The following is a 14,911-nucleotide window of genomic DNA, read 5'->3' as shown; positions in this document are numbered from 1 at the left end:
GCCTGCACAAATCGACAAGTGTACATGTTTCCACACAAACATTTGTACATGCGTAGAGACTGCTTGCCTGTGTTCCATGTAATGTGTGAACAAGCATCTAGAAAGACAAAAGAGGAACATCCTAGACTAGAGAAACTCACCCCTAAAGGAGGAAGCCCTTCCACTATGTTCTTCTTCCCGGAAAGCAATTCAGACACAGGCCTCTTCTTTACGGAATCCTTCCGTACCCTGTACCTTGCAGACATTGTTAAGTCAGACTCTGACACAGACGGAGTCAGCAGTCCATCGCCTCTTCTCTGTACCTGAGTGTCAGTCATGATGTGGGCAGGACTCGCATCTTTTACTCTCTTCTCAGTCTCAGTAATATGCAACTTGGGTTCGTGTATGTGCAAAGGGCCAGGGTGTGAAGTGACGGAGCTGTAGGGGTAGTTCAGTAAGGATTCAGAAGGATAGCATCCCATGACAGAAGGAAGCTGGGGTTTCCCATTGACAAAGGGAGAGAGGGTTGCATTGGCCTTGTGTTCGTCTTCAAATTCTTCCTCTTCCTCGCTGCTGTGAATGAGCATAGTGGCATCTGAAAGAGACTTCTTATGCCCATAGCTCACGTTTTCCTCTTGCTCCTCATTTTCCTCTTGTTTCATCCTCTCCAAGAAAACAGTGGGCTGCGAGCTGGCAAGTATCACCTTTGGAGGGGCCACATCCGCGGCTGATGCTGACATGGTCCTCTCTTTAATCCTCATGGCCTCAAAGTTGTGGGCCAAGCCAGCTATCTCAATACTGTTCCTCTTCTGCAGCTGAGCGTGCCGGGCCGACGTCAAGGGCTCGCTCACTTCCTGGAGGGAATGTGCGACGGGTAGACTGTCTTCCTGAAACGTCTGGACCGAGTGATGGACCCGCCGGGTAATGAGATCCGGATTGCTGCTGCTGATGTAGAGGTGCCGAGAAAGGTCTGGTGTGCTGTTGGCGGGTCTCGGGTGAGGGTAAGGAGGAGGGGGGCGATACACTTGAGTCTTCATGATGTTTGGCGCAGGGTACTCCTGGGCCTGTAACTGAACGTTCGTCAGTTCAGGGACACTCACCGCTCCAACCACCAGGCGCCTTTCGGCAGGATAGGGGTAGGGCGACTGGCTGTGGAAACTGTAATTCAGGTTGAACGGGTAGTGGCCAGAATGAGGGGAGGTAAAATTGGCGTGTTCTCGGATTTCAGGCTGGCTGTAAACCATGGCATCGGGCCTACTGTAGGCGTAGGAGTTGCCGATGTTAAGGTTCCTCATTGAGTGGCTCTGCTTGTCCGAGTGGATCATTCCCCGGTTAAGCTGCTTCATCACCGTCTCGTAATCCGGGGTAGGCCGATACGAAGGCGGTATGAGGGCACTGTGCCGGTGTGACGGGACGTAATCAGACCGGAGGACGTCGCTGCCGGTGATGCTTGGGTTGGAGGACATGGGCGACGGCTGCATGTAGTGTTGTGGGTTATTCAACGAGTTTGTGCTGTGAGCGCTGTAGACGCTGCCGTTGCGGATTCTGCCATTGTAGTCATGCGGCGCCCTGTCCAGGCTGGTCTGAGAGTGGCAGTAATAGCCATTCTGGTTATTCCCATAGAGGTTATCTGAAAGATACACATTAGGGTCCATCTGAAATACACACATTAGAGTCCAAAAAAGGCATGTAATAGTTGTTAACGAAGTGTCAACCTCCCCTCTCCTCCATGTGCATTGTGTGCTTTTAGATCGGTAACGGAATCGTGCCTCTCTCCGTATCAGCAAATTAATCTGACAACATCACGGTCAACAGCTAAAATGGGCTGAATATCTAATTTCAATCCACTGCATAGAACAGCCTAAACATAACAACGGCCTGATGGATCAGGCAGTGGCCCATATAAATCCAGTATCCTTTTCTCGCACTGGGTGCAATAGAAGCCTACAAGGGGACCAGAGCGCAAGAGCACTCTCTTGGTATTCAGGAGCTTTACTGCTTCCAACTGTGGGAAAGGAACGTAGCTAGTGGAAGAGCCCAGTTGGTCCCCAGTCTTGCAGCATTACCCAGCTTCAATTTCCAGTACCTCCAGTTTTAAGGAACAGTTAGCAAGTGATGGCTCATACCTTAGCCTGAGATCCTACTGCCAATCAAAATAGGCAGTGTTAATCTAGATGAGTGTTTCTCAAACTTGGATCTCCAGCTACAAATCCCATCATACCTGATCACTGGTCCTGCTGGCTAGGGATGATGGGCGTTGTAGTCCAACAACAGCTGGAAAGACCCTAGTTGGGAAAACTCTAAATGAACAAGTAGGCTGACCTGGCATAAGACGACATACTCATGACAGGTCCATGTGCAATGTCAAAGCACAGATAAAACAAACCAAGGTTTATAAGTCAAAAAACATGACTACAGATTGTGGTGTGCTAGCAATTAACAAACCACAGTTAAACCATTGGGCATTGTTCAATCAAACAATCGAACAAATCACGGTTCAATAATCCATTGTTAATAAACCTCGGCTTGGCGTTACATGCAAATCAGGTCACATTCTCCCATCCAGGCACTGAATGCATTGATAACATTGATAATAACATTAATAACAGTATATTAATTCTTAATAACATTAATAACAGTATAATGACCTCCCAGTCTCTTCTCTACCACTTCCAATTCAATAATGTAATTTCCCTCAAACCCCTTTATTCGCAGAGTAAAATACTGAAGTTTCCCAAGCACCTTAAACCTTTACCTTGGGAAGATGTATACTGGTCTGCATAGGGTCCATTGTAGTGCAACTGAGGTGGTGGTGGAGCCATCATATAAGGCTGCGGTTTGGGCTGCTAATAAAAGAAGAAGAAGATATTGTAAAACTAAAGGGAGATCTACACAAAATTATGATTATATATATTTTTAATACCAGTTGGAAGCTGCCCAGAGTGGCTGGGGCAGCCCAGTCAGATGGGTGAGCTACAAATAAGAAAATTATTATTATTAAAACTATTTTTATTATAACTTAAAGCACTCCAGGATGCATGTAGTGTTATTTGCAAGCACATGCTGCCTCACATATCTCGCTGGAGGAAGAGAGAGCTGTACATAAAAGGGAATGTTCATTCTAACTGGCTAACTTATTTAGGGTTGTCATATTTCACAAAGTGAAAGCAAAATCTGTAAAAAAAAAAAAGTTTTTGGCCAAAGTCGTTGATGTTTTGTTTTTGGTTTTTTGCAAAATCTGTTTTGTTTTGTTTTAAGGAAGTATTTGAGCTTTTTTAATAGGGAATTTGCCAAAATCTACACTTCTGACATGGGTCGCCATAAATCAGGATTTCCCCAGACATTAAAGCAATTTCTGCCTGGAGGCTGTTTCCAATGGCCGAATCCCAGCTATGTCCGGGAAATTCTGGACGTATGACAACCCTAACTTACTAGAAACTAATAGGACGTCCACAGCTGTGGGATGGGGTGGGGGAAGCCCACACCTATTGGAATTCCCATGTCTGCAAGAAAACTGCTGAATCAGGAAAACACTACCTTAGGTAGCCAAAATGCATCTCTTGAAGTTGACAGGGCGCAGCCAAGAGCACCTGCCAATCATCCAATCAGCAGTATCTATGTTAAACCAATAAGCATGTAGCAGCCAACTCGAGGCTATTATGAAGAAATTACTCACTCCAGTTGTGCAAAACCTGGATTATCCAATAGAGTCAGTACAGTATAGCAAAACTAGCCTTTGTACCTTAACAAGGAAGAACCTACTACGCTAGCTGCTGTGTCACAGTGTGATATGAGGACAGCTTCCTCCCAGCAAAAAAACAGCTAGGGAAGACGTTTAGATTTTTTTTAGAAATTTAAAGGGATTAGCCTAAAAGCAGGAATATTCACAGAATAATCTGAACTGATTCATTGTCAGAATCATTGGTCATTTTTTCCTTTCCTTCTCCTCCTCCGATGAGGCTACATTTTAATATTTTAATGTTTCAATATTTTAATGTTGTATTTTAATTTTGTTTTTAAGTTGTAATCATTCAACTTGTTTTTATTATTGCTTGTAAGCCGCTCTGAGTCCGGCCTTGGCTGGGGAGGGCGGGGTATAAATAAAAATTATTATTATTATCATTATTATTCAGAATCAGAATAGAGGCATGGGATGCAATTTGATGAATGAAATATGGCTCTTGAATTCATGATAGCAGTAATGGGGGTGTCTGTTGGATTCTAAGGAAGCCCTGAGACTTAAAGACATTGGTGCTTTATTGCCATTGTCCTCCCTGGAAGCAAAAAAGTTGGGTTAAGTGGAAATTGACGAGTATTTCAAGCTGCAAATGTAGATGGAACAAGCCAGTCTGTTAAGGCTTTTGCAGGACCTGCTGTTCAGAGTAATCCTTTCAAATTCAGGAGGATTAACACTGATCTGTGTAAAGTTTCATGAGGCAGAGGAAACAGCTGGTCGTGGAATATGGGATTGTTTGACCCTGTCCATAAACATAATGAGTTGGGCATTGCAATTTTGTCTTTGGAGGCTGTGCCATAGAACAAAAATTGTCTTTGGGGTCTGAGGTTAAAGACTTTGTGGAAGTTTTTGAAAGATACAATTGAGTTTAACGGAGGTGCAGAAACTGCTAAAGCCAGCAGGTGGTGGTATTGGGGCCTCTCTTATGGCTTTGCAATGCCATTAAACACTTGAAGGGTTTTGTATGAGTAGAAGGTAAAGTGCTCAATTTTTTTTATTTCTAATTGACTTCAAATTTTGATGTGCTATTCAAATATTCATGACTAAACCAGATTTCTATTAAGTGCTTATTTCAAATCCATAGACCTTCTATCACATAGGAGTCAGCAGCCCACCCACCACGAAGGAAATTGTTCCTTTCTAGCTTTTTCTACTTTCTCCTATCAACTGCCCTTCAACCAATGAGAAACCTTTCCGCCTTAATTAATAACCTTTTAAATGAAACCTCAAAGAATAAGGAAGGGCTTGGAGCTAAAGACCTTACCAGAGACATTCTGGAGGAGGACCTTCTTCTAACCGGATTCACGGTCACCGCCTGAGCTTGTCTACAAAGCAAAGTTACACACTTAAAAACAGATTTTGAAGTAATGTCATTGACAGTGCGGTCCTATGTTTGCATACTCAAAAGTAAGTCTCACTGTGCTCATGGGGACTTTTCCCCCAGTTAAGTGTGTTTAGGCTTGTAGTCTTGGGGACAGAAAGTGTGAAGTGCCTGCTACTCCATTGTAAGAGAGGGGCCACTAAGAAAGGCAAATCAAAGAAAATGTTGTGACTTTAACATCCTTTCTCCATCAGGAAACGGTGGCATTAATGCTCATCTTGCATATATTGCATTAACACCAGGAGTTCAAAGGGAGGACAACTCAGATTTCCAGAAATCTGCTCGAAGGAGACAGTAGCATTTTGCTTGGCAATCTAGTATTCCTCAAGCAGTCCTGCCCATACTGTAGCTGTATTCATAATTGCATGGTTAGGTTTTGCCGCAAGGATATATTTGTTGATAGTTAGTGAATTCCCAAGTAAACCTTAAACACATCTGGTTCTTTGTCTTTATTAATTAGATAGACCAGGCTGCTCAATTTAATACTTTAGCTCTGAGTGGATCAAGCATGCTGGTAACCGTGGAGTTGTTTGAGAGCTTTCCTTGTTTGAAGAGGCACACCCATGTCCAATAATAAGCCCTGCCTGGCTTGTAGGACACACTCCTGTCGCACTCCTGCAATATGGCAGAGACTACAACCAGGAATTTTGTAGCCTCACCTCTTGCAAACAGCAAGGCCAGCAGTCAACAGAGATGGGGCTTGTAGCTCAGCAACATATCAAGGACCGTAAGTTATCTACTGCTGCCTTAAGCATACCTGCCTGGCCTTTTCAATCCATTTGAATCCTTTCCTTCTGTAGCCCCTCCAGAGCCTCCCAATCTAATTTGTTTCCCCCATCTGCTCTGAGCCCATCTGCCACTGCAAGCGACAGGAAAGAGAACCACAGGCAAGACCACCACGTCTAAAAGGAAGACACATTCATGACACACCAGCATTAACTGATCCATCAGGTCTCAGGGCACTTCCTGCTTCAGTTGTTGCAGAAAGTCCCGGCTGTGCTCCTTGCCAGACAGAGCTACTGGCCAAAAAGAACACATAATGGGTACTTTTGGCGGCCAGAATGCAGATTACTCCTGGTCTAATCACTCCTGTGACAATGGGAATGAATCAGGTTGTGACCTGTGCAGAACCTTGCAAAAGGCATACCCCACTTCTTGCATAAATTGCACTAACTTATGCTGAATTTGGGGATCATGCAGTTTCATTAATCTTTCTGTCCCATCCGGCATGTTCAGTTTGTAACAGCACAAGCCCATGCCCAGTGCTATGTTTCTAGAAAAAGAGGTGCCGGAACTTAACATGAACGCCTCCCTTGTTCTCTTGTAATGGCAATGGTGCCCACCTGAGAGGTGCTGGAACTGAGTTCCAGCTGAAAAAAAGCCTTGCCCATGCCAAGATATGCTTGGCCTGAACCCAAAGCAATTCTTTCACCCCACCCTCACAGTCTGCTCATGTCCAGGGTCCTGTTCTTGAAGCCGCCAATCACATGCCCATGGGAAGCCCAAAAAACAGAACTCAAGTGTTCCCCCATAACATCTGATGCCCAGCAATGATATTCAGAGATACGCTGCCTCCGAGAGTTGAGCAATGCACGACTGCATTGTGTTGGTGCCATGGGAGCTAACAGGGGAGCAGTACAAATACGTCGCATGCAAAGAACACAAAAGGAAAGAAAGAATGTTTACTGGCTCACCCTTTGAGCAGAGAAGGACGAGAAAGGATTGGAAAGCGTGGAAAGGAAAGAATGAGGAAAGATTTCTGAGAGCCTTCCTCAGGCGGAGAATCTGGGGAGTCTCTAAAGACAAGGTACATGCAGACAAAATGTAGACAATGAAACAACACATTTATAACAAAAAGGATGCTTGTTATCAATGGAGGAGACATTTCAAGAGATTGTCAGGTGGGTTTCTCAAGGGTGCTTCTATGGTCATGATCACCCAGTCCCTCCTATAATCACAAATTGAAAAATAAAGCAGAGTCTATAGGAAAATGATTTGATTAGTCTACAACAGGGATGGAAAACATGTGGTTTCTGAGGTCATGTGTTTTTGGACAGCAGGCATGAGTTAGGAGTCAAAGAGTCTCTGTTCCTGTTTTACAGCAAATAAGTTCCTAGTCCACAAAGCTAGAAGAAAAAATGCTAGTTGTGTATCTTAAAGAAACAAGGACAGACAAAACGATGCTCAGGTGCATCACAGTTTCCCCACCTCAAATCTTATTGTATTTGAAACCCAATAGAAGGGAGGAGATAGATTTATCTGGCTATGGGTGGTTTTTTTAAGGGACTTGAGTTAGTGTTGTCAACATTTGACATTCATTACACCATAATATTGCAAAGCAATAATAAATGGATCGTGTTCACAGTAATAAAATAAACTATTCATTATTATATTTTTTGACCACCCTTCAACAAAAATTCCCATATTTCTATAAAAGTGTTCTGGTAAAATGATAATGAAAATTAAGAGTAATTTCTTGAAACTGTTCCTGGTAGAGCTTTAACAAAGTGGCTTGTTTAAACCATGGCGGATACAAGGGGGAGACAGTGACCTCTAACATCACCGCACTGTAACAAGCATTGCTTCCTACAGACATAGCACTGAACCTCTTCCCAAATGACACCATTTTGGATTTCTGGCCTCTTCCTCCATCCCTCTTCGGGCAATCAATTGTACGGTAGTTCTTCCAAATGCTGTGCCATTCTCTCTGCACCATTCCCACAACACAGACATTCTCTGGCAAAAGTCCTCATAGGAACAGGTTCATGGGAGCACGTGACATATAAATGGAATACTTTTGCACCTTGTTATACTTCCAGTAAGAGAACCAAGCCTTTGTGAGTCATCTTGGTAAACCTGTGACATGCACCTCTGTCCACTGGGAGCTGATCTGCTACTATACTGGGCGTGAGGAAGCTGTGGCCCTCCTAATGTCGTTAGCTAGTCTGATGGGAGTTGGGAGTCCAAAAATGCCTGGAGGGCTGTTGGCTAACCACCCCTGCACAAAGCCCATTTTATAGCACTGGACTTTCTTATTATACAGTAGGAGGACTGTGAAACTTGAAGGATAATTACATTCTGATCCACACATTATTCCAGAAGGTGTGTAGTCAGTTTGCTCTGGAATTCACAAAAACAGAATTCTTTAAGCACCCTTAACCCAAGGTACTTTGGATCCAGTACATCAGAGGTTTTCAACCTTTTTGAGTCCACGGCTCCCTTGACCAACTACATTTCTTCTGCAGCACCCCTGTGGGGTTCAGGAGCCCAGTTATGTCACCCCTTGTCTGCAGAGCTAGCAGCCTCTCACCCATTTCTGAACACCCTCCTTTGTAGCGTGTTCCCTTAGCCTCCCCTTCTTTCCTCTCTCCTTGGGAGGCCTCGAGGCAGCTGCTGCCATCCCTGGTCTCTGAGCTGCTCGGCCCCCACCCCAAAGAGAGGTGCCCTCCCAGAGGTAGCATTCACTTGCAGAGCTTATAGCCAGGGCTGCTGCAATAAACAGCTGTGCAAGCCTTTGGGAGACAGAGATGCAAGAGGGCATGAGAAGAAGGAGGGAAGGAAAGAGGGACAGAGGCCAGTGTTGCCCGTGGCACCCCTGGCCATCATTCAAGGCACCCCAGGGTGCCACGGCACACTGGTTGAAAACCACTGCAATACATTATTCTTAGATTCAGCACCAAGAATAAGACTTCTGTGGCCTCAGATAAGGCTCCTGTTTGAACGCTGAAAAATATGTTCAGTCTCAGGAGTCTGCACTCAGAAACAAAGCTATTTGGTTAAGGTGTTCAAGTAGTAAAGTACAGAATATAAATTAATGAGGAGAGAGATTCACTAAAGGATTATTATACTTACAGACTACATTTATTTAGTCTATAAAATTTGTGCCTGGCCACACACATCCTCCACACATATTTTGCCGTTTCCATGTCTTCCTGTTAAACAAAAGAGATTGTATGTAAGACAAAACGAGTGGCTAGATGCATCTCTTTCAAATCACTTCCCTACTAAGAGGATTCTCAGGGCCAAATTAAGGGCCAGCTTTGGCCTATCTTCTTGCTGCATAAACTCAAGGACAGTGGAAAGGAAGAGAATCCCACTCAGCCATTGTTGTTGTTGTTGTTGTTGTTGTTGTTGTTGTTAATTAAATTTATATACAGCCCTTCATCTGAAGATCACTGGGCTATTTCCAACATAAAAATACAAAAAGAAAACTCAAAATACATAAAACAAACAACAACAACAACAACAACAACAACAACGGGAAAACACCAGTAAGCCCTCCCCCCTCCCACAAACACATTTAAAAGACCACAGTTCGGGTCTACAAAGGTCTGATATCTAAAAGCCAACAGATGATTTATGCCTTCTTTCTCATGCCATACATTTTATTTAAAATGCATATGAATAAAATCTCACTCACTTACAGTTTGGAACTGGATAGTCTCTTCTTTATTTGCCAATTCTAATGCAAAAAAGGACTTGTTGTGGGACATGTTAGCAATGTCATGCCACCTAGGCAGGGGTAAGGAAAGAAGAGAGTGTAAGAGAGAGAGAGAGACCTCACAAAGCACTCTGCTTTAACTGCACGTGTATAAGAGGGGATCTGAATTCGCCATGCCATTTCCCACATAGTTGCAAAAATTCTTAGCTACTTTGAAAAGTTTCTGCTTTAGGGGGTCTTATGATTTGGTTGGTTCGATGCTTGCTTGCATGCACACATGCATCTGCAACACAGGGAATCAGAAGGTATGAAGTGACCACATGACTGGGCACCTAAAGGTTAAGGGACAAAGACTCTTAAAAGAATCACCATCGCAGGAAATGAGCTCACCTAAAGATGACAGGAGGCCGGCCATTTTTGTGTTTCACAAAGATTCCATCAAGACAAGCTCCGATGAATATGTCACTTCCTTGGCTGTCCTGAAAGATACAGAAATTGCGTATCGCTTGCACCCTTTTCCTTGCGAAAATAGCTTCATTCGTCATACCCTGCCCACAGCACCCTGCTCCCATGTTTGTGCTCTAAATTTGCACCAACAATGCAAAGTAAGCTCATTAGATGTATTAAAAATTGAAATGCTCAATATCTCCTTTAATAAAAAAAACCAGAAGCCTTTTTTCTGGGAATTACAGACTCAGATATTCCCAAAAATGTAAGAGAGATCTTTTTATATGCCACGCTCGCAGCAAGAGTTCTTATTGCAGCAAACTGGAAGAGTAATAAAGTTATTTCAAGGCTAGAATGGATTCAGAAGTTGGTTGAATATGCGGAACTAGATAATATGTCTGAAAGAATAAAGAACAACCCAAAACAAGTATTTATCTCAAAATGGGTAGCCTTCAAAATATATTTGAAAAACAACTGTTGCAGTTTAAACTCTGTTGCAGCGTTTGAGTAATTTCAGTAGCAGTTTTAAGTCTGATGCGAGACCCAAGATAGATAAAAAAATATTTAAATTCTGTTAATAATCTGCTATGTTTCGGCAGCAAGTTAGTGATGAGTAACTGAAGAAAGGAGTGGATGGGAAGTTTGGTATAAAGCAAGAAGACCTTTTTAAATTTATGGCTTTGTGTTTATTATTTGGTATACTATGGGTTCGTGATTGGTATATGGTTTATTATTTGGGTACGGTATTTGGTATATTGCTTTTTTCTTATTGTGTTGATGGATATGGACAGTTGTCTTTTTTGTGGATTTATGTGAAAACAATAAAAAAATTGATTGTGTTTTAACAACCCTGCCTTTCTACATAAAATGCAATATAAATTACATGATAAAAAAATCAAACAATGTTCCTGTTTGCCTAATTTGTTTCCAAACTGAAAATCTGGAATGTTTTAAGTTCAGAAATTCTGCATGCTGAACAGAGACCTGAGAAATCCAAGTTTGACATCTGAGGAATCTGTTGACGTTTCGGCAAAAATATTCTGATATCTCAGAACTGTAAGTAACAAGCCAAAGTAACTTAGGCCTGAGTCAGCTTAATATACCTTTTCTAAAAATGTAAAGAGAGAGTTTTTTTTTATTACAGTCATGCCTTTGTGAAGTCATGGCACAAACAGTCAACAAATTCACAGAAGAAACTTAGCTTTACCTTTGCAGGATAACTCTCTTCACCGTATCCTTCCATCCTCTCAACTTCTTGCATATATAACATTTCTGCATCAGGTGGAGTGAGGCCCCTTCAGAAACAAAAAAAGAAATTCAATTTGCTAAGTAGCTTCTTGAGGCATGTTAGACTGCTTCTTTTAGCATATCAAGAGTCCACTTTTCTTGTATGTTCCCCAACAGAAATACACTTGGTGCAATATCTGCACTTGGTGCAGAAAATTTTTTGCAAAAAGCAACTACACTGAGGGTTAAAATGACCACTGTTTAACTTCCATAAGCACTTGTGGAATTATTTATTTTAGGTATTTATTGACAGAAGTATTTTACTGCCCTATCATGAAATATCAGTGCATTTAAGCATTATATCCAGGATATAAAAAACAATTCTAAGCCTTTTACAGTTTCCCTTGCTTCATGTATCTCCAATGATCAGGTTTCTGGCACTCAAAAGGTTTGCTGCAGCCTTTTGGTTTGGGGCCAGTGCAGACATAATACTGGATCTCTGAAAAATGTGGTTAGCAACAACAAACCCACACTCAAGGAATATGTGCCCAATATCTGAGCAAATTTCTCCCTCTCATTCTAATAACATGCTGACAACAACATGGGTTAAAGCAAACCGGGGTTTCTATTAACCCTCTTTGAAGCAACTTTCTGAAAACTGGAAATCATGTTTAGCTTAAATTGGTGTTAGTTAGGCACAGAGCCAGGGCTATATCTGCACTAGCGCATATGTGAGCAAGCTCATCTAGCAATATTCAGACCTGAAACAGCAGCACAATTTCAGAACTGTTACCTGTACTTCTGATGGAGTAAGGCCACCTTCTGGGTTGCTTCTTCCAGGATCTTTTCATCTTGCAACCAACCCTTAAGCGACAGAACAGAAACCATGAGCCTTCCTCGCATGTAAATTCACAACCCTCCAAACTTAATGAAGGGCTGGCGAACATTCATATACCCCAGGCAGCGGCAGAGAGAGAAGCCTGGGCCATCTACCCAGGAAGAGAGCAAGTAGTGCACTTTAATATCTATTGCCTGCTATCTCAACTTCTGGTAGGCTTGCAGAGCAGTTTAGCTCTGTAAGAGAGCTTGGCTTCCTAGAGGGCCGAGTCAGGCTTGACTCAGCAGTTCTTGATTGCAGGCACCTGTGCCTGCCTTCATCAGTACCTCCTTAAGAAACACTTCCTTGGGCCGTGGGCTCACCACCAAAGGGGTTTCCCCCCATTGGGAGCCACTTGGGTGAGGGTGTTTAGTCCTTGGAATATTTATTTACTGATGGGTTGATTCTAGGCACAACCAGTAATAATAATAATTAATAAATTTTTATTTATACCCTGCCCTTCCCGGTTCAAAAACCAGGCTCAGGACGGCTAACAACAAATTTAAAACACTTAATTGTAAAAGCAGCATAAAATACACATGAATAAAAACATGAATAACCATAAAATTCAAAGTTCAGAAATCAATTTAGGGGAAATCCATCTAATAAGCAGGGGGGGTTTATTATGATACAGTGGACGCTCAGGTTGCGAATGTGATCCGTGTGGGATGCACATTTGCAACCCACAGCATTTGCAACCCGCGCCTGCGCATACACGGGTTGCGATTTGGTGCTTTTGCGCATGTGCAACCGAAACCCGGAAGTAACCCATTCCACACTTCCAGGTTTCAGAGGTCCGTAACCTGAAAAAACGCAACCTGAAGCGTCTGTAACCCAAGGTATGACTGCATTAACATTAAACAAGTTTTCAGAACAGGAAGGGTATCTAAATGACCCTTTTGAAAAGGGGGGGAGGGAATTTAGTAATGAATGGTACCTACTTTTGAAGAATGATTTTTTAAAAAAACTATTTATATTTATAAAGCTTCTTAGGCAATCCTCTAAAGTGAATTACAGTAAAGTAAAGACTAATACACATCTGTTGGTTTAAAAGACAAAATAAAAAGATTACCACCAGGCAGAATGTGTTCACTTCTGATAATTCTACATCAGTTTGTTTTCCCCCAGTAATTTCCAAAATTGGAATTGGAGAGAGAAGGGGGGAAGAAATGAGCTATTCTTACCACAGGAAACAAGGCAAATCTCTGTAGAAATTCCTGCGATTCATATTGGTCATAATCTCCAAAATCAGCTGAGGAATTAAGAGAAAACAGGCAGGCATTAAGTGCATAGGGAAGTTCACTATTTCACAAAAGTCTCATAACAGATACAGCATAGTGGTTGATGCCCTTTGGTTTTTCATCTCAAAATAAAATTGTGCAAAGCTAATATAGTTTACAGACGCAGGTGGCGCTGTGGGTTAAAGCCTCAGCGCCTAGGGCTTGCCGATCGAAAGGTCGGCGGTTCGAATCCCTGCGGCGGGGTGCGCTCCCGCTGCTCGGTCCCAGCGCCTGCCAACCTAGCAGTTCGAAAGCACCTCCGGGTGCAAGTAGATAAATAGGGACCGCTTACCGGCGGGAAGGTAAACGGCATTTCCATGTGCGGCTCTGGCTCGCCAGAGCAGCGATGTCACGCTGGCCACGTGACCCAGAAGTGTCTCCGGACAGCGCTGGCCCCTGGCCTCTTAAGTGAGATGGGCGCACAACCCCAGAGTCTGTCAAGACTGGCCCGTACGGGCAGGGGTACCTTTACCTTTACCTTTAATATAGTTTACACTGCCTAAATTGGTCAAGAGCAATTAAACAAGTAATAATTTGTTGAACAGTCATTATTAAAGAGCCAGATGAGGCTAAAGAAAAAAAATGAAAGAATGTTGTTGCATAAACAAGCTACTTCAAGTCATCGGTTTGATCTCACTGGCAAATAACGTTCTTGGCAAGTCTTTTCTAGCACACGAGATCACCATTCATAGCAAGTAAACGGAGGCAGCAAAGGAAAATAGACCAGAGGCTTAGAGCACTCTCTTCGTTTTCCCTGCCAGGCATCCACCTCATTCTTGTGGTTGTTTTCTTTTCTGGCATATAGCAGCTACACCAAAGTACTAAGTTAAAACCAAGAGTGATACTGCTGCCTCCCGCATTTCGCAGATGAAAATAAGGCCACACTGGAAACACCTCTCTACCCAAATTAAAAACTGCTGTCTGTGAGCATTATGAATCGCTGAAGGCTGCAACTCTCTCTTGTGCTATGCTGGTTTCATTTAGGGTCGTCCTTCACTGGTTTTAAAAGCCAAGACGGTGTGTTTGTTCTTTGGGCTGGTGATATATTTTTAAATACACAAATGTCTGATATTATGCTGCTGCAGCAGCTCAAAATGTGCCTCTGCAGGTTGTAAAATGTCATGTTGTGCATTGTCAGGAAAAGCCCCATGCTTCAGCAGAGGGACCTACTACTGATGCCTTGAGCCTTCTAGCCTGGCTTTTGCTGCTCCTTGCTGCCATTGCCTGCTCATCTGATCTCTTTAAGAGAGTGGGTCTTTTCTGTAGTAGCTCCTTCTCTATGGAATGGTCTCCCCAGAGAGGCCCGCTTGGCACCAGCTTTCATTTTGGCACCAGGAAAATAAGCTTTTGTTGTGCTGGGCATTTGACCTGCGCCAATTATAGGTTGGTGGTTTTTTACTCTACGTTCTTAATATGTTTATGCAATCTATTCCAACATTTTAATTTTTGTTTCAATCAATTTGGGGTGTTTTGTCCTGGGAAGCCATCCTTGAATTCAATTAACTAACTAAATGAGAAAGCCAACAGTGATAGGGAGCAAGGA

The 14,911-nt window shown here is 42.9% G+C and overlaps 1 protein-coding gene across 7 annotated transcripts in view; it reads right to left on the bottom strand.

Moving 5' to 3' along the window:
• PTPN21 (protein tyrosine phosphatase non-receptor type 21) overlaps window positions 1-14,911 on the bottom strand; it is a 51,159-nt gene that overhangs the window by 13,925 nt on the left and 22,323 nt on the right. For 2 of the 7 annotated variants that reach the window (XM_079989358.1, XM_079989359.1), the window contains exons 5-14: window positions 13,273-13,340; window positions 12,005-12,075; window positions 11,192-11,279; window positions 9,928-10,016; window positions 9,521-9,608; window positions 8,949-9,028; window positions 6,791-6,892; window positions 4,980-5,040; window positions 2,735-2,825; window positions 141-1,609 (exon numbers count right to left, since the gene is read on the bottom strand). In XM_079989358.1, coding sequence (XP_079845484.1) covers window positions 141-1,609; window positions 2,735-2,825; window positions 4,980-5,040; window positions 6,791-6,892; window positions 8,949-9,028; window positions 9,521-9,608; window positions 9,928-10,016; window positions 11,192-11,279; window positions 12,005-12,075; window positions 13,273-13,340 — 2,207 coding nt within the window. The remainder of the gene's footprint in view (window positions 1-140; window positions 1,610-2,734; window positions 2,826-4,979; window positions 5,041-6,790; window positions 6,893-8,948; window positions 9,029-9,520; window positions 9,609-9,927; window positions 10,017-11,191; window positions 11,280-12,004; window positions 12,076-13,272; window positions 13,341-14,911) is intronic. The other 5 variants (XM_079989360.1, XM_079989361.1, XM_079989363.1 and 2 more) reach the window with 3 other exon arrangements.

Source organism: Podarcis cretensis (genome assembly GCF_951804945.1).
Source record: "Podarcis cretensis genome assembly, chromosome: 1".
Lineage (NCBI taxonomy): Eukaryota > Metazoa > Chordata > Lepidosauria > Squamata > Lacertidae > Podarcis > Podarcis cretensis.
Note: the sequence above shows the minus strand (reverse complement) of the source record. Positions and strands in the feature narration are given on the sequence as shown.